The 25568-nt window shown below is 40.4% G+C and overlaps 1 protein-coding gene across 3 annotated transcripts in view; it reads left to right on the top strand.

Annotated features, from left to right (window-relative positions):
• LOC122805468 (cationic amino acid transporter 2-like) overlaps nucleotides 1-25568 on the top strand; it is a 509319-nt gene that overhangs the window by 365767 nt on the left and 117984 nt on the right. For 2 of the 3 annotated variants that reach the window (XM_044075647.1, XM_044075646.1), the window contains 2 exons: nucleotides 10734-10836; nucleotides 12272-12352. In XM_044075647.1, the coding sequence (XP_043931582.1) occupies nucleotides 10734-10836; nucleotides 12272-12352 (184 nt within the window). The remainder of the gene's footprint in view (nucleotides 1-10733; nucleotides 10837-12271; nucleotides 12353-25568) is intronic. The other variant, XM_044075648.1, reaches the window with a different exon arrangement.

The raw sequence follows: 25568 nt of genomic DNA, 5'->3' as shown, positions 1-25568 counted from the left end.
AAAAGGGGGAGGAATGCTGTGAAGTCAAGAGTAAAAATGAATTAGATTGAAGTAAGGTTGTTTAAAGGAAATGATAGGTGGATTGGTAACGGAAGAGGTGAGTTTTTAGATCTGAAGGGAAGGGACTGCAGTAGTGTAAAGGGAAAGAAAGGTAGATATTTACTAGGCAGTCATAGAATGACTGAGTGGGAAAGACAATGTCGGAAGTATTGTGCTGCTATGTGGATGTTGTATTAACAGAGTAGATAATGAGCGAGAGAATGAATGACTAGGGAAGGGAATATTAGTACTTTTGTGGTAGATTGTATAGGGTGTGCGAATGTGTGGAAATTGGCCTGATATGTAGCTGTGTCTTTAAGAAGGTTTGTCACATCATTAAAAGTGTGAGGAGAGCACTAGGATTAAATGTGTGGGTGTTGGACAGTGGCAAGGAATTAGGGGTTAGAAGAGAGTGATGTGGGCAACACATCTCACTTTAGTGAGAGACAATCAGTCTGGGTCTTCTCAAGACCAATGATTCTGCACCCCTAGCCCAGCAAAGGTAAAACAAATGGCCTGAGACAGAGCTTTGCTGTGGGTGTTAAAAGACAGAAACTAAAAGTAAAGATATGCCACTGTAAACTAGTGATATGGCAAACTATGTAGAGTGCAAACAGTACAATTGCACTGATGTATCACTGGGTGCTCAAGGATGTTTAAACATGAGGGTAGTCCACATAGGGAGATTACATCAGAAAAGGCACAGGTAGGAAATACGTGCCTCCTGTGCATGCAGTTTTGGCTCAGGCTGTGGCAATGTTCTTATTATTCACTCTCTGTGAAATAGGATGCAAAAAACATCTATATCAATTACCTAAAGTATTTAGAGGAGTAAAGAGGCAGACAGGGTAAATTGCAGGTGCGTCTGAATGCTGGTGCATAACTTTAATGAGTGGGCTATGAAAATATGAAAACTATCAGAAAGAAAAGCACTAGATGCAACATCGCACTGAAGGTCTTCTAATGCTTGTTTTAATATCCTACTAGACTTGAGAATTTGTATGAGTTAATTATCATTGTTTATATAGCTATATAATATTTTGTGATTGCTAGCTCTAGTGAGCAATAATCTTTCTTCTTTGTTAGATTTTGTGTTTTAGTACAATTTATTAATCTGCCATACTTACTTGGTGAACTTGGACAGCTGCTGTAGAATATGAGCATATAGCTTTTATATTCAGTAATTTACTTAGATTTGAAATTGCCCAAATATTTCACCTTCCTGATACTGCACTATTCTGAATGAAGGACGTAGTCTTTAAATAAATTTAGAAGGTATTTATAGGTATAGAGAACTCATATCCTGCATTAAAATATTTAATGAATAGCTATTCAGTCCCTTTTATGTTGCCAGCTATGTCATTTATTTTATTATTTGGTTTTAGTCCCTTTTCTCTCATTGTACTCTAAGTGCTAAGCTTTCCATGTCTCAAGGAACTCATTTATTTCTTCTGTTGCAGAGGACCATTATTCAGGCAACCATCAGGATGTTTAGTAACTCTGTCAGCACTCATTCTCATGTCAGTTCATAGTGCAAGACCGACAACCCTATTTGTACTTCCATGCATATGTCACCTTCTACCCGCAACTAGTTATCACCCGTACTGGTGGACACAATATCCAGCACATATGTACAGGAAAGAAAAGTTAAACACAAAGAAGATATATGATGGCATATAACATATAGTTTCATTATCAAATCTACAATAATGACTGTCTTACTATGTGCTCAAGACATGGATGTCAAGAATTTGAGCTTAAAATCAAAGCTTGAGAGGTAAATCTAACCATCCATGTCAAGAACACACAAAATGTTATGATTGGAGACCCAACCATAATTTTTTGTCTGTGCTGCCAGTTATAAAAAATGCAGGAGTATACTTAGCACTGTTAAATAGCAGCACACCACTCAGCTTTTTTTGCTTAGGAATTCAAATCCAAAAATAATGTGAGGAAAAAGGATCAAATTCAGGGACAGTTTTAAACAATGCTTTTATTCAATTAAGAAATTCATAGAACAATGGGTTTTGCATCACTATGCATCTTCTGGACAGTAAGAATGCTAATAGATGGCATTACTGACTGACTGATTGTAATCTTCAGTTATTTACAAGAAAACTGAAAATAAAAACATGTGAGGGACAGAGCAAAGATATGAGGCAAACTCAGAGACATTTCAGATATATGGACAGCAGGCAAAAATAACTTTGTTTTACCTCCTGCCACTGTTTTTGTGCTAGCTGGCACTCTTCTCTGTTAGTTTCTAGCATGAGACCCAGTCATTACAACATTTAGGAGGGCACTTAACAATTGTTATGCCCCTCCATAAAAGGTAGCAAAAAATTGTATCTTTTCCCAGTGACAAATTGTAATCTCAGTGTTTCATGCACTACTCTTTACACACTCTGATTATCTTTCCTTCTTATTTCAAAATCTGCTGCACTTTGTTAAAAACCATCATACTTCTTTCCACAACTTGCTGCAGGAGCTTACTTTATTTCCTTTTTCTATTTTATATACTGTGATTTGTTTTCTTTACACTGTTTTACTTGTATTCCGCTTTTAACTGCATATTAAAACTTGAAAAGAGACCACAGCTCTGTCTCTTGTGAGTCAGACAGAAAATTTTCCCACCCTCCCATCCAGTTGCTGTTGTGTTCTTAAATGCAACTGTCTTTCAAGTTGCCTGCCCCTTATGTTAATTTGATCATATATCTCATTTCCTCTCTGCTTTTACTGGCTGGTGTGAGTAAGCACAAAATTATCATTTTGTGAAATCACTCCCCTTCAACTATTTAAATTTATTGGCCATTCTACTGTATTCCATAGTACCAGAATACAAAAGTGACCACCCCTTTCAATCTGTCTTGCTGTTTTAAAAATAGCTACTCTCCACTAAAACTTAACTTTTTAGACAGGTAAAACTTAAGTTACCAACTTTCACATCTAACTCCTCTAGTGCACACTGCAGTGTTTAGGATAAACCATTTTTTTTCATCTTACCTTTAATCTTATCTATTGCAAGACCACCAGTTATTGGAGAGCCCACATTCTGACTCTCAGTAGTCATCTTGGGATTAGTGCTTTTGTTTTCTGCTGGTGAGAGAAGGAGTGCAGTTATATTATTTCCTGGAGACTGCTGAACACCAGAAAGCTTAATAACTGCTTTATAGGTGACAGCTTGAAATCGGTGCTTATATTCTGATCCGGGTGAGAGTAGGACCATAGTGCATTGATTCCTGACTCTTTCTGGTTGGAGAGTGAGTGTCTGTGCTTAGCATGCCTGATTGGTCTGGTTGCTATTCAAGGCATCTACCAGAAAAAGGCTTCAAGCCTGCAGACCCTTGCATCATCTGGGACAAGACTGTGGATCGCCAAACAGGCCGTGGCCTTCTTCTCTTCTTGGGATTGGTGCTAACATTTTGCTTCTGGTGAGAGAAGAAGCAAAGGAGTATTGTATCCCAACAGAGTGAAGCTGTGCTGAGACCAGCTTCAGTAGTAGCCAGGCAGTAGCCATTCATGTGACTCCCCTCTTTTCATCATTCTTGACAAGCTAACTCTTTATTTTTCAGTAAGTACTGCTTGATTTCTTTCTAACTTCAGAATACTTGCCTAAATACTTCATCCTTAAATTTTCAGGGTCTAAGTATTAGTTTCCCTTCAGGTGTTTGGCAGTGCTCTGTACAGACTCAGACACCTTGAGTGACATTTTTCCTGTAAAAGGAATATATAAGGAAAGAGCTCTAGTACTTAGTAATAATGACCATCCCTTCTGGCATGGCTAAAGGTCAGTTCCCCATGATTTCTCCTATTAACCTGGTGAATTGGGCATTCTGTGGCAGTGTAGCAACTGCCTCATGTACACAGACAACCCTCTCCTCTTACCTCCCAACATTCAGACTTGCGAGAGATGCACTTATATATCCAAATTGAAAGCCATGCACTCTCAAGACAGGACCAAAACAGCTGGTCAAGAGGAGAAGTTCAACATCTGCACTACACCACATGCAATACATAGTCCTCCAGAACACCCACTATCACATCTCTCACATAAAAGCACAAACCACACACCCACCTTCATGGAGGCTCTCAATAGAAATCTACCCAAGCAGCAAAGACCTCCAAGACAGAAATGCACTCGACCACCACAACACAGCACAAACCACAAGACTCATAGCTCATCTAAACAATGTACCCCTCAACCTAAGCCTCTAAGGCAAAATAGCTTGCCTGATACACTAATAACAGGTGATTCAATAGTGAGGCATACTGATTTCCCACTCACTAGGTTGAATAATAGGAAGATAATGGTCAGCTGTTTATCAGGTGCCAGAATCTGACACATAATACACGCACTCAGGTGACTTCACAAAAGTACAAGTATGACCTTCACTGTCCATATGGGTGTGAATGACCTGAGATGCACCTCCCTAGACTACAAGAAAAGAGACATGGAGGAGCTCTCGGATTATGTGGCCCGGGCAGGTATGACCCTAGCCCTGAGCAGCATCCTACCGTCACCCAGAATGATACCACAATACAAGCAGAAAATGATTGACTTCAACAATTGGCTAAGTTTCTGGTGTCATTGTAAGGGGATCCACTATCTGTCTCCTTGGGATGACATGATTGACAGATCTTGATGTTTTGCCAGAGATGACCTGCATCTGTCACCCCTGGGTTTCCGGATACTGGCTAAGGCTCTTGCTACCCCTATAGTGCCTTTTTTAGGCAATGTTCCAAAGACCAAATTACCACTGTAACAGCTATAAATAAATGCAATCTGAGAGTCATGCTGCTCAATGCTAGAAGTCTAAATCTCAAGATGCGCTTGCTCGAAGCACTCCTCAAAATGGGAAACATCGACATTTGTGCTGTAATGGAGACCTGGTTTAAAGCATCAGAAAACACCCCTGCACTATCAGGCTATAACTCATTCCACACCTTTCAGCCCCAGAACATGGACCAAAGCTCCAAAGGCATTGGTGTATCCATATTCATAAAGGATATGCACACCTCCAAACTAGTAGTCCAGCATAAAGCATTTGAGATACTTCAGGTACAACTAACATTGGGTAAGATGGCGATTCAGGTTGTAGCCTGTTATAGGTCCCCAACCATGTCCTGAGACTCTCACTTCATGTTCCTAAGCACCCTGGAAACTATTAGGGTCCAACCCAACACTCTCATACTAGGTGATTTCAATTATCCCTCCATCAACTGGGAAAACTACTCATGCACCAATTCACTGGCCCAACGCTTCCTGGAATTCATCAGTTATAATGCCCTGGACCAGCTCATTCTTACCACCACTACAGGAAGCAACATCCTTGACCTGGTTATTACTAACATGGGCAACCATTGCTCTACACCAATAGTCAAATCCTCATGGTTAGATCAGACCACAAACTAATCACCATGGAAATCCACATCTCACCCACACTCCCCGCAAAGGTAACCACCATGAAAAACTTCCCCAAAGCTGACTTTGGGCTCCTAAAAACAGAGGTGGCTAACTTCATGGCACTCATGTTAATGGAAAAAAGATGCATGACTGCTGAATCTTATACCAAGGCACTGTATGAACACGTGCATAAATGCATGAAACTAGCCATACCCAACAGAACCAGGATGCTCTCCTCCAAAAAAAGGAAGCCAATCTGGTGGCCCCCTGCCATCAATGAACTCTACAACAGAAGGAAGAAACTGTTGCAGAAAAAGGTGAAGTCCCAAGACTGGAAAAACTTCCTTATTAGCCTCAACAAAAAGTTGAGGTCCCTCATCAAAACCTCTAAAGCCAGCTATGAAGGCAGAATTGTGACAGACACTAAAAGCAAACAAAAAGCCTTCTATAGTTATATGAAGAATCTACATGCCAATACCCAGGTTTGCTCTGAGGTACTGCACAATGGTACCTCTTATACTGAAGAACATAAACGGAGGGCTTTATTAATGTGAAGTGCTTTTCGTCCAGTGCAATGACTGGACTTCATCAGACAAAAAACAAATACACTCCATACCCTTTTATAATCAGCTAAAATCATGTGATTCACATCATTAATTGATAAATTAGTTAAACAAACATCAATTAATCATTACTAGGTTCTAAATCCCTAAAAGCAGCCTTAGAAAGAATAAAAACATAAAAACATATAAAAAATAAAAAAATAAAAAATATAAAAAGTTGTCAAGTCTCTAAAAAAACCCTTAAATATACGCTTTTTCTCCATTTAAAATCAGATGCAACATATGTAATATACAAACATATATATATATATATATATATATATATATATATATATATATATAAAACATTTAAAGATGGTGACAACAATAATAATAAAGCATGCATTTATTTATATTTTTAATTAAACACATACTAGTTGTTAATCTTATTGTACTTGAATCTATTGTAAATGAATTTTGTATATCACATATGTTGCATCTGATTTTTAATGAAGAAAAAGTGTATATTTAAGGGTTTTTAGAGACTTGACAACATTTTATATTTTTTATATATTTTTATGTTTTTATTCTTTTTAAGGCTGCCTTTAGGGATTTAGAACCTAATAATGATTAATTGATGTTTATTTAACTAATTTATCTTGATAAATTAGTTAAACAAATATCAATTAACCATTATTAGGTTATAAATCAAGATAAATTAGTTAAACAAACATCAATTAACCATTATTAGGTTCTAAATCCCTAAAAGCAGCCTTAGAAAGAATAAAAACATAAAAACATATAAAAAAAAAAAAAAAAAAAGTTGTCAAGTCTCTAAAAACCCCTTAATTAATGTTGAGGAAGCCGCAGTGGTGCAGCAGTAGCGTTGTTGCCTCACAGCAAGAGGTTCTCCTGTTCGATTTTCAGCTGGAGTGCCTTCTGTGTGGAGTCTGCATATCCTCCCTGTGGTTGAGTGGTCTTCGAAAGACATGCGCAAAATGGGCATGCCTTTGCTGAAGGTTGGGCATCAAGCTGGCACCTCGGCACCCATAAAAAAATCTACTGCCAATCATTAGCAGATCGGAGTTCCACTGTGGCAACCCCTTACCGGGAAAAGCTGAAAGACGAAGATCAATTAATGTTGATGTGAATCATGTGATTTTTAGCTGACTATAAAAGGGTATGGAGTGTATTTGTTTTTTGTCTGATGAAGTCCAGTCATTGCACTGGACAAAAAGTGCTTCACATTAATAAAGCCCTCTGTTTATGTTCTTCAAAGCCTGCATTGTATTTCAGTAGTTTATTTCCATTTTTGTTTTTAACCTCTTATACTGAGCAAACAGATATTGCCAACATATTGGCCAACAGATTCAGTGTCAACTTTACCCCTCTCTCCCCCAAAGGACCAATCACAATACCAGAGGAATGCCAGGCACTCAGCATTACTGCAGCACAGGTTAAAGCTGCATTGTCCAAGGCCAAAAATACAGCTTCCATGGGACCTGACAATATCCCTGAATGTGTTCTACATGAACTACAAAGTGAACTGGCACCACATGGCGCACTCTACAGTCATCCCTCTCCATAAAGGGGGAGTGACTACAAACCCTGGGAATTATCACCCCATTAGCCTGATGAGTGATATATAAGGCTATGGAGTGCATCATCATGGACATAATTAACAAGGATATAGGGAATCTCCAAACTCTAGATCCCATGCAATTTGGTTTTGTGAAAGGTGACTTTTTTGAGTCAGTCACCAAAGCTGTGGATGAGGGCAAGGCAGTTCATATAGCCTACTTCGATCTGGCCAAGGACTTTGATACCATTCTCCACTCAGGAATTATTGATAAACTCACCAAACTAGGCATCAACCCCTATATCACTAGATGGGTTGCAAATTGGCTCGCAGATAGAACCCACAGTGTGAGAGTAGAGGACTCAAAGTCAGACTGCTGACCAGTCATGAGTGGAGTCCCACAGGGATTGGTCCTGGGTCCTCTCCTGTTTGGCATCTACTTCTCAGAAGTCCAGGGCAGCACAGACGGACTCTGGCTGACCAAGTTCACAGATGACAAGCTGTGAGACATTATTAACTCCCCAAGTAATGTAGACATCCTACAGAAAGGCCTCACTAAGACCAATGACTGGTGTCAAAATCATGGCCTTAAGCTTAATGCCAAAAAATGCATTGTCATCCCCGTTGAGAAAAACTCAGTTCCCATTAACTACCACATCAATGGGAGCCCACTGAACACTGAAGGCGTTATAAGAGATCTGGGGACACAGGTTGACAGCAACCTCTCCTTCGACCACCACATTGCCACTGTGGTTAGAAAGTACTTCTATGTGGCACATCTTATTACAAGGGTTTTGTATCCAGGAAGAAAGAGGTCATCATCTCTCTATATACTCTTCCCTCATTAGGCCAATCATCAAGTACAATGCCCCATTTGTCATGTACCTCACTAGACACATGCAACAGCTGGAACGGCCACAAAAAGTACTTTGTGAAGAGAATCCTAGGCCTTAAACACATCTCCTACATGGACAGACAAAAAACTCCAGCTATTCTGTCTCCTATCATCTACTAAGAGTCAATCTCTGCTTGACTTTCAAACCCATATCTGACCAGCTCTGTTAGAAATGCTCCCTCTAAAGAAATCCCAATACCTCCACACCAATTTCTCCAGAGACCTCAACCTCATTACCACAATCAACAGAACATGCTGAATGGACAGGTTCATAACCCAGAGACTGCCCATGCTCTGGAATAGACTTCCCATACATGTCAAACAGAGCACCTCACTGGCCTTCTTCAAGAGAAATCTTGATGAGTGGATGGGAAATAGAAAGTTCACCCCGGAGATCACTCCAATGGCTCTACTTGATAGAGGCACTGGGAACTAACATTGGGTGGCATGATGCCAGGGCACTTCTATGGGCTAGGCTTGTAAAGGCTCCAGGGCCATTAGCCCAGTACACACCTAAGAACCTATGAACCTATGTGCCTTAGAATTCCTTCCTGAGTTTTGACTGCACTACCTCTTAAGGACAGATATTTAGTGCAACATCTGCAACACTTTCTTTGTGAAAAAAGCTTTCATCATGACTGAATCATCCTCCCTCTATCTTCCACATTTGCCTCCTTGTTGTAGAATAACTTCTTTACAAAACATACTGTTCTCTTGAACTTTGATTCTTGCAAAGAGTAACAAAAGAGTTTTTATGCCATATATTGGCCTGTCTTTGTAGAGTCTTACTTCATAAGTTATGTGGCACAGACTTGTACCATTTTGCATTCCTTTCCTGCGTGGATAAGCTACATTTGCTACAGCTGCCTGATCCCAGTTCACACTTCAGAGTTCAAATCAAGCAAGGTTTTCCACATTTGGTAGGATTTTAATACTTTCCTTTCATAGTATCAATCATTTAGTGACTTGTGCAGGACATCAGGAAGCTTATATGTATTAGGGCACATGGATTAATTTACAGAGTTTGAGACTAGTATATAGAAGAGCTTACAAATTAAGGATGTGGTCATATTCAAGCAGATTACCCCATATTACCCTTCCATTACATGCAGTAGGAGTGTTCTTCTACAGAATGTACTCTGTTTTCCATATCAGGTTTCAGACTATAGTCCACAAATATCTCCTCAAGGGATATTAACCTTTCTACAAGATAATATGCTGCAGTGTCTCTCCATAACATATATGCATTAAATAATATAGTTGACTTCTTACATTTTTATAGCATTTTCCCTGTCCATTCCTTTTCTCACCCACTCAGTCTACTGGTGGAAGTGAGGACAACCCCTGAATGAAAGGGTATTATCTAGAAACTTTTGAGGGCATTTGTAGCATGCCTTAGCCTTTCTCCCCAATTCCTACAGCACCCAGATGCAATATTAGTGCTAAGCGCATGTACGTCTGTGCATACTCAGCACAGCCGCGGAGAGCACTGCTTGTTTTTTATGCCACTGATTTGGCATAATTGTTACTTGAGACTCTCAGACTGCAGTGGGTGCCAGCCTATACTCCAACATTCTCTGTGCACCATTTCCTTTCCACGGCTTCAGTATCAACTCAGAAAGGTGATGAGATGTCCCTGTATTTTGCAGTGCTGAAAGTAATAAATTCTTTTCCTCACTAGGCATATTTTTCACTCCTGCCACCAGATCATTGCATAAATTGATGTCAGGGCAGTTCATGGCCACCTTTTACCATGGGTTCATCATCATCTGTGGATAATCTGACTGTACTTCCCCCTCACTTTCAGTACCTCTGCTAGAGTCCCTGGAATTACATTTGTCAGAACAGTATGTAGCAGAAATCATTTGCACTCTCCTGCAAGAGACCAAGAGCTGATCGGAGATACTTAATCTGAATTCTGACTTCCTTAGTGACCCTCTGCCACTCAGTTCAGTACTCAAATATGAGTCAACAGACACAGATACAGCTTCCCACTCTGTACTGGTGGGATAGTATAAACTTTTTTCTGGAGGTGATGTGGATGGGATAATTGATGAAAGGCATTTGGTATGGACAATACAGAGAAAAACTACTCACAAGACTATAATTAATATAATGTGAGCAATAGATGAAAAAGTGAAATAAATATGATGTTAAGATCTAGCTTCAGAACATTTGCATAGTGGAAGAAACTATCTTGGCTAAGATACTACATGAAGGAACAGCATTGGATATTTATGCTAACATTACTAAATATATGCTTGAATTCTGTAGCACTCATGGCATTTCTGTTCGACCTGAAGGCGCTGGTAGATATGATGTCCATTGGGACCCTTTTAGCCTACACTTTGGTAGCCATTTGTATTCTTATCCTCAGGTAAGTTGTTTTTTATAGCTATGGTATTATATCCTCACATATGTGAAACTATCATAAAACTACTTCAGTCAAATTGACTTATGCATGCATAGTTTCTGTTGTAGTAATTGTATCAAAGTATTATTTTTGCATTTATTTCCATTTGTTGCATTCTACAAGAGATGTTGGCATAAACTCCAAAAGTACTTTTACATAACAAGAAATTATGGTGCAGATATAAGAAAAACAATTTCTTGTGTCACACAAATTCTACAGTTCAACAAAGACAGCAACTTGTAGTGCCTACAATAGTCCAAACAGTTCAAAAATAGTAGCTGAGGTAATGCACAGCAGTAGCAGAAATGATACAGGCAAGGGCGTGTACATGACAAGTATGAGAAAACATAGCTCAGCTACAATATTTTGGCATCATCTTTATATATATATATATATGTGTGTGTGTGTGTATATATATATATATATATATATATGGGTCCCTATCAGATCGTCGAAATTTCAATTCACCTGTCATTTCGTTGAAACTTCATTACATCGACAAGCATTTGCCCCCGTCCCCAATGTTGTGCGACCCTGGAGTTGATATATATAGTTAGGGGGGGGTGGGGGGCACAGCCCCCCACATTGGGGGGTGTGGGGGGCGAATCCCCCCACCTAAAATGCTTGTCGATGTAATGAAGTTTCGACGAAATGACAGTTAGGTGAATTGAAATTTCGACGATCTGATAGGGACCCATATATATATATATATATATATATATATATATATATATATATATGTGTGTGTATATATATATATATATATATATATATATATATATATATATATATATACACACATATGTATACACACACATAGCTAGATAGTCAAGCTGCTATTTAGCATAAGCAGTGTAGTCCAACACAAAATATTTGAAAAAGTAGTCTTAGGGATGATAGTAAATAGAGGAAAGTGAGATAGAAAATATCCATGACATGTAACTGGAGAATGGGGTGCAATTCTTTGAGCAGGGAGAGGAAAAACTAAGGATAATCATAAATGTATTTTATGTAGAGTCATGCTAAACAGTATCGGGCATGGGATAATAAGGACGTTGTAAATAAGCAGTATAGTTTCATGTTAATCCACAGCTATGTCAAGTTTTTTTTTTTTTACTATGGTACCTGAAGTGCTTCCTTGAATGTGCTAATAGAACAAAGTACATAGCAACTGGTAAAGAATCATTTATTAAAGAAACTGTATTTGTGAAAAGTGAAAAAATAAGGTCCAAGTCATGTTTCAATAGCATATAAAATGTGTGATTTGAATTGGTCAAAAAGCAGTGAAATTCAAACATTTCATCCGATACATTCTTAATATTGATATGCACAAGTTTAATATTTCTATTCCAGCAGGAGTCAGAGTCAGTGGGTAATAGTATCTTTATTTCTGGTGCAGCCATTTTGGGATGAAAGTCACCACAAGTATGAAGAATGAAACCAGAGAGATGTGCTGCTGTTCGATCACATCTGACTTCAGGTTCAGAATATCAATATTTTAATGTGACAAAGTTATGTGGGATTCTTAATTCTGTCTTATTTTTCCCAGTGGGGATTTTTTGTCCTGCTTTAATTGTCCCTAGCAAAATATTAATTTTATTCAATACTAAGTACAAGGCAGATAAAGTGCAGCTGAATGGAGTGGAGTCATGCAATGTATATGTCATGTAAGCTGATTTCAAAAAGACCTTTGATACTGTGCCTAATAAGAGATTAGAAGGAAAATTTAACAGCATGGCCTTTGGCTCAAACTGATGAATTTGTTATGGAACTGGTTTTATGACTGAAAGTGGTAGTGTTAGTTGCAAGGATTATTTGGGGAAAATGCTATAAACAATGAGGTAATATGTAGTCTGGCACCTGGACTTATCCTACTTACCAAAATTGTGCCAGATACCCAGCCACAAATGCAAGAGACCAGTTAGCTTTGGGTATGCTATCGGAGTAATCTATGAGCTTTAACGTATATAGTGAAACATTTAAAATTACACACAAAATAATAGCATATTTACAAAGGTTTTATTTTATTATTCATTTTGTAAAGGGGCTTTTCTTTATAATGTGTGTTTGACCAATTAATGAAGAAATTTCATTTTATCTTATCTTATTTATCTGTTTATTTATTTATTGCTGCAGTGAAAAATATTCAGAAACATGCATTGGCTGGGTGAGGGTGGCTATACTTGCTGATGGTGGGTAGGGCTACCATCTGGAAGTTGTGTGCAGTTCCAAAAGTCCTAGCTAAGTGGACACCATTGCTTGCTCACATTGTGATAAATTCAAAATGGAGGAAGTAAATGAGGCTGATGTGCAGTGCAGCATGATAGGAATAACCTCAGTAATTATTTTATTTTGTTTAAAAAAAGTAATATTTATTATGGCCAAAACCAGGACTTACTTGAAATTCATCAATTGTTCTTACCACAGCACTTCTGCCGTCTAACTGAACTATTCACATCAATGAGTATTTGAATTTTGGAAAGGATAATAAGTTAAAAACCTTAAACGAAAATTACCCACTAAGTGTTACTGGGGTTAAATGAAAGAAGCAGTGGTACTTTGGTATACTAACTGGTTAACAATTCAGAATCAGCCAAATTCATCTCTAGTTGGCAAAATTCAGCAGTGCGTATGTATTAATGCAGCCATTGCCAATTAATCACTATAAAATGCAACATTTAATTATGAGGCAATCAAGTCTTATTTTCCATCTTTCATTAAAGAATAAACATGTGAAATGGGTCATCAGACTTGGAGATGACTGGAAAGATTGATCAGTATTGAAAGGAGTGTGAGTATCTTCAACATACCTCTCATCCCCTTAGCAGAAGAAATTTGGACAAAGCCAAAAATAATGGGAAGACAAAGACCCAAAAATAGGGACACATTTTAAATACTGCTCTTATAATGTAGGAAATTGCTAGAATGATAGGTTTTGTGTTAGTATACATTTTCTGAGGGATATAAACTTTGAAACTCAAAAGCCTGCCATCATTTAGTGATCCTCAATGATTTGCCAGAAAAATACAAATTTTAGGAGGAACAGAACAAAAATATGAGACAAAAATCTGGGCATTCTGCAAAAATCTGGACAGTTGAGAGCTATAATCTTCAAGTGAAGGCACAGTTATTATGTATGTGCTGAGAACACCCCAAACAGTATAATTTTTAACAATAATGTTTTTAAGCCATGGAATAAAGCAGCAGTTCTATAAAACTGTCAGAAATTGTTTATTACTGTACAATTTGAATTTGCTGAACACATAAAAAATGTCAAAAGTAGACATGAAAAGGGAGGGGAAAATTCTTGGCAAAAATACCACTTAGACACAATGCAAGGTGGTATTTTTAATGAAGTAAAAAAAGAAGGAATCGAAATTAGGAAAATTATACATAGACAGTGTACACAGTGGTTGGGGATAGTATACAGGAAAATGCAGTGAAAAAAAGTCTGTCCATGATTCATAGACAATGAAGAAGATGCTGTGTAGAAGAAATTTTGATTAATACATGAAGGCTATTGGTGATGCTCAGAACATACAGAAATACAAGTCAGCAACAAAACATTTTCCAAAATTCACAAACTCATGAAGGAGGTATATTACTCAAGTAGCACAATTCAAAGGTAGGTATACAGAGTACTGACAGCAGACATTGCATTATGATATAGGACTAGAGAATTACCAGCCATAGGAACAACTTTCTAGCAGGTGTAATACAAGTTAGGCTACACCTCCAGTAGGGTTGCCAGATGTCCCTATTTGAGTTGGACTGTCCTGGGATCAGCAGCCCAATCTCAAGTCCCACACTGCCAGTTAAAATCCTGGCAAAACAGCCTCCACTTTGCGATTTATGATTGGCTTGTATACCGGTATATGAGCCAATCGTAAATCGCTAAGCAGAGCCACTTCTGTTCAATGCAGAATAGCAAGCACAGAAGAGGGTCCTCTGTGCAAATTTTTGATTGGCTCATATACCAGCATATCCACCAATCAAAAATAGCACAGCGGAGCCACTTCTGCTTAATGCGGAACTGCCTGCTGTTCTGAATGAACGAAAGACCTTTTTTTTTTTTTTTTTGGTCTTCACTTAGCATGAAAGACCTTTTTTTGTCAGAAATCTGACAACCATGACCTCCACGCATAAGCCATACATCAAACACTCACAGGGTCAACCAAACACAATTGTGCAGAAATATAAAGGACAGCTACTTCATCCTTATAAATGCAAAGAGCTACTAAATATGATGGCATACAGCTGTTCCATGTTTTTCCATGCAAGTATCCTATGTGCTGCAGGTCCCAAAAGTCTTTGCAAATCAAAATACCTTGATCTCCTTTTATATTCAACACTAAGGGCTATATAGAAAACATCGCTGACAAAGAAAGACTCTAGTTAAGAAGACTCTAGTTATGAGTATAGAAGAACATCTCAAGCTAGATTGCCCTAAAAGTGAGAAAAGTGCATGCTTTTGTTTATTTATTTATTGACATTTGTTCATCAGGAATGTCTGACTAGATAATGTTATCGGTTTTCAGAAAGAGGCCTGGGGAGAAAAACTCCACAAGTAAAATAACTCATCTACATAGATGCAAATTGAGATAATATTATAATATACTGAAACCACAGATTAATACAAATATTAATATTTATGGCTGGGGTCCACCAGACTGGACGCTTGCCTTTGGTACAAAGAGTCTTTGTTTTGCTTGGGATTGCCTTATCCATGCAGTCCTGCAGGTGCTGGTAGAAGGCATTTGTAAGTGATTCGGCGGAAAACAGTACTCAAGCCGCTGAATCACTTACAAATGCCTTCTACCAGCACCTGCAGGACTGCATGGATAAGGCAATCCCAAGCAAAACAAAGACTCTTTGTACCAAAGGCAAGCGCCCAGTCTGGTGGACCCCAGCCATAAACAAACTCTACAACAAAAGGAGGAAGCTACTACAAGATAGAGCAAAATCCTTAAAAGGTAAGACACCCTTGATCACTATAAGTAAAAAACTAAGAGCTCTCATAAAATCATCCAAAGCAAATTTTGAGAGAAAAATAGCTAAAGACTCAAAAGACAATCATAAGGCCTTCTTTAGCTATGTTAGAAACCTGGGAGGAAACTCCCAGATATGCTCAGAACTAGTTCAAAATGATGTGAAGATTACTGATCCTACAGACATTGCCAACATACTGGCTGACAGGTTCAGTGCAAACTCCCTCCCCCAAAAGGAGAGATATCTATACCAAGCGATTGCAGCCCCCAAACATCTCCAACGCCCAAGTGAGAACTGCTCTCTCCAAAGCAAAAACACAGCATCCATGGGACCTGATGGTGTCCCCGGCTGTGTGCTCCACGAACTCAACGAGGAATTAAACCCACAGCTAGGACAGCTGTTTAATCATAGTCTTACCTCTGGATACATACCCAGGGAGTGGCGCACTGCAACTGTGGTCCCACTTCACAAAGGCGGTGCCTCCACCGACCCTGGAAATTACCGGCCCATTAGCTTGACAAGCCTTATCTGCAAAGCCATGGAGAGGATCATAATGGACCTCATAAATAAAGACATAGGGAATTTGCAGACTTTGGATCCATCCCAGTTTGGCTTTGTCAAAGGCAGATCATGCCTTCTAAACTTGGTTGACTTTTTCGAAACAGTCACCAAAGCCATTGATGAGGGAAAGGCAGTCCATACAGCCTACCTCGATCTGGCGAAGGCCTTTGATACAATAGCCCACTCGGGTATCATTGAAAAACTCATCAGCTTAAATGTTAACCCATACATCACAAGATGGGTTGCAAACTGGCTGAGTGACAGAACCCACAGGGTCAGAGTTGCTGGCGCCATGTCAGACTCAAAGCCTGTCACAAGTGGTGTACCACAGGGTCAGTCCTGGGCCCACTCTTGTTTGGCATCTACTTTTCCGAAGTACAAGCAAACACAGGAGGGTTATGGCTGACAAAGTTTGCAGATGACTGCAAACTGGGCGCCATAGTAGAAAACACATCTGACACAGATATCCTTCAGAAGGGTCTCACAGAAATGGATAACTGGTGCCAGAGCCATGGCCTAAAGTTAAATGCCAAAAAATGCATAGTCATACCCTTCAGGAAAGACAAGGTTACCCCTAGCTACCAAATAGGTGGCAATCCACTGAGCACAGAAGAAGTTATCAGGGACCTGGGGACCCAGGTTGATAGTAGTCTGTCATTCGACACCCATGTAGCTAAAGTAGTTAGGAAGACCTTCTACATTGCCCACCTTATCATGAAGGGATTCTCATCTAGATCAAGGGAGGTCATAGTCTCCCTATACTCATCACTCATCAGACCAATGATTGAGTACAATGCCCCATTCAGAATGTATCTGACCCGACACTTGCAGCAGCTGGAGAGGCCACAAAAGTTCCTCACCAAAAGGATAAAGGGTCTCAAACATCTGTCCTATGCTGCCCAACTGAAAGAACTCCAGCTCTATTCAGTCGCTTACCGCTTGCTCAGAGGTGACCTTTGCCTAACATACAAGGCCATGTCAAACCCAGATTTGATGAATATGCTTCACCTCAAAAAATCTAGATCCGTCAGAGCCACAAGGGCGGGAGACTTAAACTTCGACACAGCTATTAATAGGACGTGCTGGAGGGATAGATTCATCACCCAAAGACTCCCTATGCTGTGGAATAAAATCCCGGTATATGTGAGGCAGAGCACCTCGCTGGCCTTGTTCAAGAGAAATCTTGACCAATGGATGGGAGATCGCAGATATACCCCAGGGATTACCTCAGTGTCACTGCTCAACAGTGGCAAAGCAAAATAACGGGTATAGTTCCCCATACTAAAGGGGTGGCATAAGCCACAAAACTATGGGCTAGGCTTGTAAATGCCCTCGGGCAGATAGCCTAGTATGAACCTATGAACCTATGAACCTAATACTCATATCACACGATAGTATGTAGAATAATACACATATATGATCACTTGGGAGGGCGGTTGGACTAATGTTTATGGTGCTTACCTTACAGACATAAGGTGCGGAGTCTGATTGTATAGGCTTAAAATATCCCACAAGGTCAGTTAGCCTAGTACTAATCTATGAACCTATGACCTTATTAAAACAAGATAGCGCCTGGATTTGTCGCTGCTATCACCCCACCTGAACCTTTCCCTCTCTCCCCCCACAAAACTCTGCTCTTTCCTCACTCTCCTTCCTATCTCTCCCTTCCCTCTTTGTATCCTTTCCATGCTACCCTCTGCATAATGACAATGATAGTCACCTGATGCTCTCCAACCTCCTTTACCTCCTCACATTTGGAAACATGCTGCATGCTACCTGCAGCTGCTCTATAGCTAGTATCCTCATAGTATAATGCATATAAAACAAAATGCCCTCGTATGTTCAGCTGTCCACTGTGAATAATCACTAATTTATTTTTCTATCATTTGTTAGGATGGAATTTTTAGGTTGGAAGGTATAGGAGATTGCCTCTGCCTAAAAGGCATTACTTGGATAGAGAATATCTTGGTCAATATGCAGAATCCCTGGAGACAGAGGGGTACAGTCTATTTTTAACAAAACAGTTAGGACAGCCCACTATCTTGCTTCATGCTAATGTGCATTGTACTCCAGCAACTGACAGCAATTGCTGATAAAAAATATTATGCTTATTTGTGGTATCATTTATGGGGATGGTATGATACTGCTCCAGACTAGCTGTTGACCATATCTCACTCTGTATCTATCAGGCTGGACATGTGGAATTACCACACTGCACGCATACATGATGTGGAGGAATTTGAGTGTCTTGTTGCTATCATGAATCCTGGCTCTTGATAGACAGCTGACTGTTACTCTCTTTCTTTGCCCATACTGTTGACTGCAACATTACTGTGCAGCGATTGACTCCTATTATAAGGCATTATCATATATATTAGTATTCCCTGGTTACTTTAAGGGATTCTGCTTATCACTTTGATGACTCATGCTTGTACTGCAAAGAGTAGTGAGGTTGGTGAGTGAACTGTGATTGTGATACAGATGTCTAGGCATGATAGTAGATTTTCTGAGAAAGTAAAAGGCTTTGGGAGAAATATTCTTATTACCTCAGTGTGATAGATTGCTGGATTGCTGGCTTAGGCTGGCATCAGAGGGCGTTGAATTCTACCACTGCCAAATATGGAAAGGATAGAAGCTATGAGTATGTAAGGGATATGGACTATGGCTCTTAAATCCACTCCATCGCCCTGTATAGGTCTGCTGCCCACATAAGAGATAATCTCTCAAGTCTCACACAACTAGTGTTCTCTGGGTTTAACTAAAAAAAGGAAAAGTGCAGAAAACTCTGATTCACTAACCTGTTCACCAAATGCAAATGTAATCTAGCCCCAAGAGTATAAAGGGGATATTCACTGCAGTTCTGGGTATAGGCTGCCAGCATCCATTTCCAGACGAGGACTGCACATTGATCACTTACAGAGCTGACGCTTTCACCTAGCACCCCATCTCCTTCTCACCACTCTCTTTGTGAACTATAGTGTCTTCCAGTACTCCATGCCCATGGCATCTACTTTCCAAACAAAGTATTGTTTTCACCTCTCCCAACACACACAGTTCATAGGGAGGTCTCAGAGAATCCCCCAAATCCAAATCCCCACACCTTTCTCCCTGGCATGGTAGTGCTGCCACCACTCTGGAAATGTTCTTTGACAACTATTGATTTAGCCAAATATATGTTAGGAGAAATGTTCTTATTATCTCATTGTGATGGATCATTGGCTTAGGCTGGCACTACAGGGGTTTGAATTCTACCATTGCCAAACATGTGAAGGATAGAGGTTATGGGTATGTAAGGAATATGGACTATGTCTCTTACTTTCACTCCATTGTTCCAAATATGTTTGCTGGCCACCAAAGAGATTATCTCTCAAGTCAAACAACTAGTATTCAATGGGTTTAAGTAGAAAAGGAAAAGCACAGAAAACTTTGATTCATTAACCTGTTCACCAAATGTAACCTGTCAACAAAAGCATAAATGGAATATGCACTGCTGCTCTGGGTATGAGCTGCCAACAACCATTCCCAGACTAGGACTAAACTCTGATCATTTACAGAGCTTAGTCTTTGGCCTGGAACCTCACCCTCAAATCATCACCCTCTTTTTGAACCAATGTCTTCCAGTACTCCTTACCCATGGCAACTACTTTTCAAACAAATTATGGTTTTCATCGCCCAACACACAATTCATAGTGATGGTTAGAAGACTCCTTCAATTTCCCATAGCTTTCTTCCTGGCATAGTAGTATTGTCGCCACTCTGGATACATCCAATCCAGTTACTTTGACAACTCTTGATTTAGCTAAATAATAAATTATAAAAAAAATTATATCTCACTGGTAGTATATTCACATGATCTGACTAATTGCAAGCAGAAACCTCAGCTCTACCAACACGTTGCACTAAATAATAATAATAATAATGCCCATTTCTCAGATAATAAATAATGAAATTTAAATGAATAATATAATCATGAGATCTTTGAGACAAATAATATTTTACTTCAATAATAAAGACAGTGCTAAAACAGAGATCATATTCTGATTTCAGGCACTCCTACTGTGTACCAAGAGAGCATCTGGGAAACAGAAAAAAAAATTAAGCTTGTTTCCTGCCTTTCCTGTTAAGTGGTATAGACTATTTGTAGGCTTCTGAGCCCCCAAGCCCTTCTGTGTTGGAGGGAAGCCTTCTAGCTTAGTTTTTTTTTTTCTTATAACTAGCCAGTTTTCTAGTTTCAGCACTCAAATCTGTTTCTTTGATCTCAGCATTTGTTCAGAAAAAAAAAAAAAAGCTTTTACTGTACTTGTGTTTCTACCTACTTTATTTTACTTCTGCATCATCTTAAAAGTACTCAATTGTATTTATTACTGCTTGGTGTAACTCATTTTAAGCCTTTCAGTTTAAACACTTGGGCTTCGGACCAGTTGTTTTGCACTGAGAGGGTTTGTGGTCTGCACTGTAGTGGCAGAACAGGTAGCTTGCATCCTTCTAGGTTGGGAACTGCTGATTGAGGGCTCAGTGTCTGTTATTCTAAAAGTGTATTAATTCTGGTTTAAGCACTTGGGCTTTCAGGCCAGTTATTTTACATTAAGAGGGTTCGTGGTCTGCACTCTTGTGGGAGGAGAAGCTGGACTCTGCCCTTCTGAGCTGGGAATTTCTGGTTAAAGGCTTATAGTGCATGCATATCTGAACTGCTTTTTACTGAAGTTGGTGCGCCTTGTTTGCTGTGGCATAGACTGGATTCGGGCCTGCTGGATCTAGCTTTGTTTGTGTAACTTGAGCACTAATCCAGGCATTCTCTAAAGTATTCAATTGTATTTATTACTGCTTGGTAGTAACTTGATTAAAGTGTAGCTATCATTCTAAGTCTTTTGGATTAAGCACTTGGGCTTCAGACCAGTTGTTTTACATTAGGAAGGTTTGTGTCATGCACTGTGGTGGCAGGACAGGTAGCTTTCATCCTTCTAAGTTGGGAACTGCTGATTGAGAGCCCAGTGTCTGTTATTCTTAAAGTGTATTAGTTCTGGTTTAGGCACTTGGGCTTCAGGCCAGTTATTTTATATTAAGAAGGTTCGTGGTCTGCACTCTTGTGGGAGAAGAGGCTGGACTCTGCCCTTCTGAGCTGGGAATTTCTGGTTAAGGGTTTATAGTGCCTGAATATTTGAACTGTATCTTATTGAAATTGGTACACCTTGTTTGCTGTAGCATAGACTAGATCCAGGCCTGCTGAATCTAGCTTTGTTTATATGCTTGTTGTTTGCTTGTTATTTCCCTGGAATGCTAATTCCACCTAATACGCGGCTTCTCAGTGCTTCTGTGGATCACTAGTGATATCTGCATTGCTTACTGTACTTATTTCCTTGTTTCACTTGAAAGAAAGTTACTGTTTGTCGTTTTGCATTTAAGTTACCTGTAACACATTGCACTTAAGTTACCTGGCACTTGCTCACTAAAGCAATTATATAAGTCAGCACTAAAAATTAAAAGCACTACACCCTCACTCCCCACTGGCCCTTGTTTTCAATTATTAAGGAATTCCCAATATTATTCTAGCATGTCCAAAGGTCAGTTGTCAATCGCCTCTCCAGTCCAGCTGGTGAATCTGGGAATCTTGAGGCAATGTTACAACTGCCTCATGTACACAGACAACCCTCTCCTCCTCCCAACAAATTCCAATACATGTGAGAGATGCAACCATATAGCCAAACTGGAGGCTAAGCTCTCTCAACTCAGTACTGGCATAACCAGTCAGGAAGAGAAGGAAACCACACTCACTACAATTCCAGTCTCACCTAGACCTACCACGACAGCAAACCAGACACATAATCACACAAAAACATACTCGGAGGCTCTAAATAAAGATCTGCCTAAGCAACAGAGACCTCCAAAGCAGACACCCAAGCAACCGCTACCCCAAAACAAATCACGTGCAACACATATCTCACAAAGCCAGTGTGCCGAACAGTCACAGCCCTTAAGACTAAACAACACACCTGATACACTTGTAATAGGTGACTCTATCATCAGGCACACTGACGTCCCGCTCACCAGGCTGAACAAGGAGAGGGTCACGGTGAGCAGCCTGTCAGGTGCTAGGATCCGCCACATAACACAAGCACTCAGGTCACTTCAAGGCAAGTACAAATATGACTCAGTCATTGTCCATGCTGGTGTGAATGACCTGAGATGTACCTCCCTGGACTACATGAAAAGAGACATAAAGGAGCTCTCTGAGCACGTAGCCCAGGCCGATATGACCCTGACCTTGAGTAGCATCTTACCCTCACCAAGAATGATGCCACAATATGAAGACAAAATGATCAATTTCAACAATTGGCTTAAGTACTGGTGTCATTCAAAGGGGATCCAATGCCTGTCAGCTTGGGATGATATGCTCAACAAGCCACGATGCTTCGCTAGGGACGGCTTGCACCTGTCACCCCTGGACTTTCGGATATTGGCAAAGGCTCTTGCTACCCCCATAGTGCCTTTTTTAGGCAAGGCTCAAAAGACAAACCCACCTCCATAGGTATCACAAGGGATAAGAAACTAAGAGTAATGCTACTCAACGCCAGAAGTCTAAACCTCAAGATGCACGCACTCGAAACTCTCCTTAGCATGGAGAACATTGATATCTGTGCAGTAACAGAAACCTGGTTCAGGGCTCCCGAGAGCACCCCAGCACTACCAGGTTATACCTCATACCATGCTTTTCGGCCTCATAACTTGGACCGAACCACAAAAGAAGGGGGAGTATCGATATTCATCAAAGATACCCACACCTCCAGGTTGGTGGCAAAGCACGAAGCATCAGAGACTATCCATGTGCAACTAACAGTGGGTAAAACTGCCTTCCAGTTTATAGCCTGCTACAGACCACCCTCCCAAACCCAGGAACCCCACTCGGCCTTCCTGAGAACATTGGAAAATATGAAGGTCTCTCCAAACACCATTATATTGAGTGACTTCAACTACCCAAACATAGACTGGGAGCATTACTCTAGCTCCAACACCCTAGCCCAAAGGTTCCTAGAATTTATAAACTCAAATGCTATGGAACAACTTGTTACCACTCCCACAAGAGGGGAAAACATACTGGACCTGATCATTACCAACATGGGGACTCTATGCTCCAGACCAGAAGTGTATCCCTCACTGGTAAGATCAGACCATAAACTAATCTCACTGGATATTCACATCCTGACCCCACCCCCTGCCCAGAAAACTACAGTGAAAAACTTCTCTAAAGCAAATTTCACACTCCTCAAAACCGAGGTGGAATCCTTCAAAGCCCCCGGGCCTGTGGAAAATACGGCCCAGACCGCAGAATCCATTATAAACGCATTCTATGAACACCTTCAGGAATGCATGGATCATGCGATCCCAAATAAAACCAAGACCCAATCCTCCAAAGGCAGACGTCCTGTCTGGTGGACCCCAGCCATAAACAAACTATACAATAGAAGGAGGAAGCTACTAAATGATACAGCAAAATCCCAAAAAGGGAAGGCATCACTGATCAGTATTAGCAAAAAACTACGGGCACTCATAAAATTGTCTAAGGCTAGCTTTGAGAGAAAAATTGCACAGGACACCAAGGATAATCACAAGGCTTTCTTTAGTTATGTTAGGAACCTGGGTGGGAATTCCCAGATATGCTCAGAATTAGTCCAAAATGACAAAAAATACACTGAACCCACAAACATTGCCAACATCCTAGCTGACAGGTTCAGCGCAAACTCCCCCCCACCTCCCCACCAAAAGGGCAAATATCTATCCCAGCAGAGTGCTGCCCCTCTGACATCTCAGATGCTCAGGTAAGAGCCGCCTTCTCCAAAGCAAAAAAACACAGCATCAATGGGACCAGACAGTGTCCCAGGCTGCGTCCTACATGAACTCCAAGAAGAGCTAAACCCAAACATAAAACTACTGTTCAATCTTAGCCTTACTACAGGATATATGCCCAAAGAGTGGCGTACAGCAACAGTGGTCCCTCTCCATAAAGGTGGTGCCTCAATGGATCCTGGAAACTATCGCCCCATAAGCCTGACTAGCTTGGTCTGCAAGGTTATGGAAAGGATCATCATGAACCTCATAAATAAAGATGTTGGGGACCTACAGACACTGGATCCTACCCAGTTCGGCTTTGTTAACGGCAGATCCTGCCTCTTAAACCTGGTTGATTTCTTTGAAACAGTCACCAAGGCCATTGACGAAGGGAAGGTGGTCCACACAGCCTACCTGGACCTCGCAAAAGCCTTCGATACAATACCCCACTCGGGCATTATAGATAAGCTCACCAGCTTAAATATAAACCCCTATGTCACTAGATGGATTGCAAACTGGCTCAAGGACAGAACCTACATAGTTAGAATTGCTGGAGCCATGTCAGACTCCAAACCAGTTACAAGTGGTGTCCCACAAGGCTCTGTCCTGGAACCTCTCTTGTTCGGTATATATTTCTCGGAGGTAAAGGCCAACACGGAAGGACTGTGGCTGATCAAGTTTGCAGATGACTGCAAACTGGGCGCCATAATCGACTCACCAGCCGACACAAGCATCCTCCAAAAGGGCCTCATAGAAACAGACAACTGGTGCCAGAGCCATGGCCTCAAGCTAAATGCCAAAAAGTGTATAGTCATCCCCTTTGGAAAAAACAAAGTGCCCACAAATTACCACATAGGTGGTAATCCATTAAGTACAGAAGAAGTAATTAGGGAACTGGGGACCCAAGTTGATAGCAATCTCTCATTTGACAACCATGTGGCCAAAGTGGTTAGAAAAACATTTTATATAGCCCACCTAATCATGAAGGGATTCACATCTAGATCAGGGGAGGTCATCGTGCCTCTTTACTCATCCCTCATCAGGCCCATAATTGAGTACAATGCCCCTTTTGGGATGTACCTTACCAGACACCTGCAGCAAGTGGAAAGACCCCAAAAGTACCTCACCAAGAGGATCAAAGGGCTCAGACAGATGCCATATGCTGCCTGGTTAAAGAAACTCCAGCTCTACTCAGTGGCATACCGCCTGTTCAGAGGCAATCTGTGCCTGACGTATAAAGCCATGTCCAACCCGGAATTAATGGACATGCTGCACCTCAGAAAATCCAAATCCCATCGAGCTACGTGCTCGAGAGACTTGAA

This window comes from Protopterus annectens, chromosome 6.part1 (assembly GCF_019279795.1).
Source record: "Protopterus annectens isolate FY-2018-M chromosome 6.part1, PAN1.0, whole genome shotgun sequence".
NCBI classification, from domain to species: Eukaryota; Metazoa; Chordata; order Ceratodontiformes; family Protopteridae; genus Protopterus; species Protopterus annectens.
The sequence above is the reverse complement of the archived record's forward strand: the minus strand, read 5'-3'. Positions and strand labels throughout refer to the sequence as shown.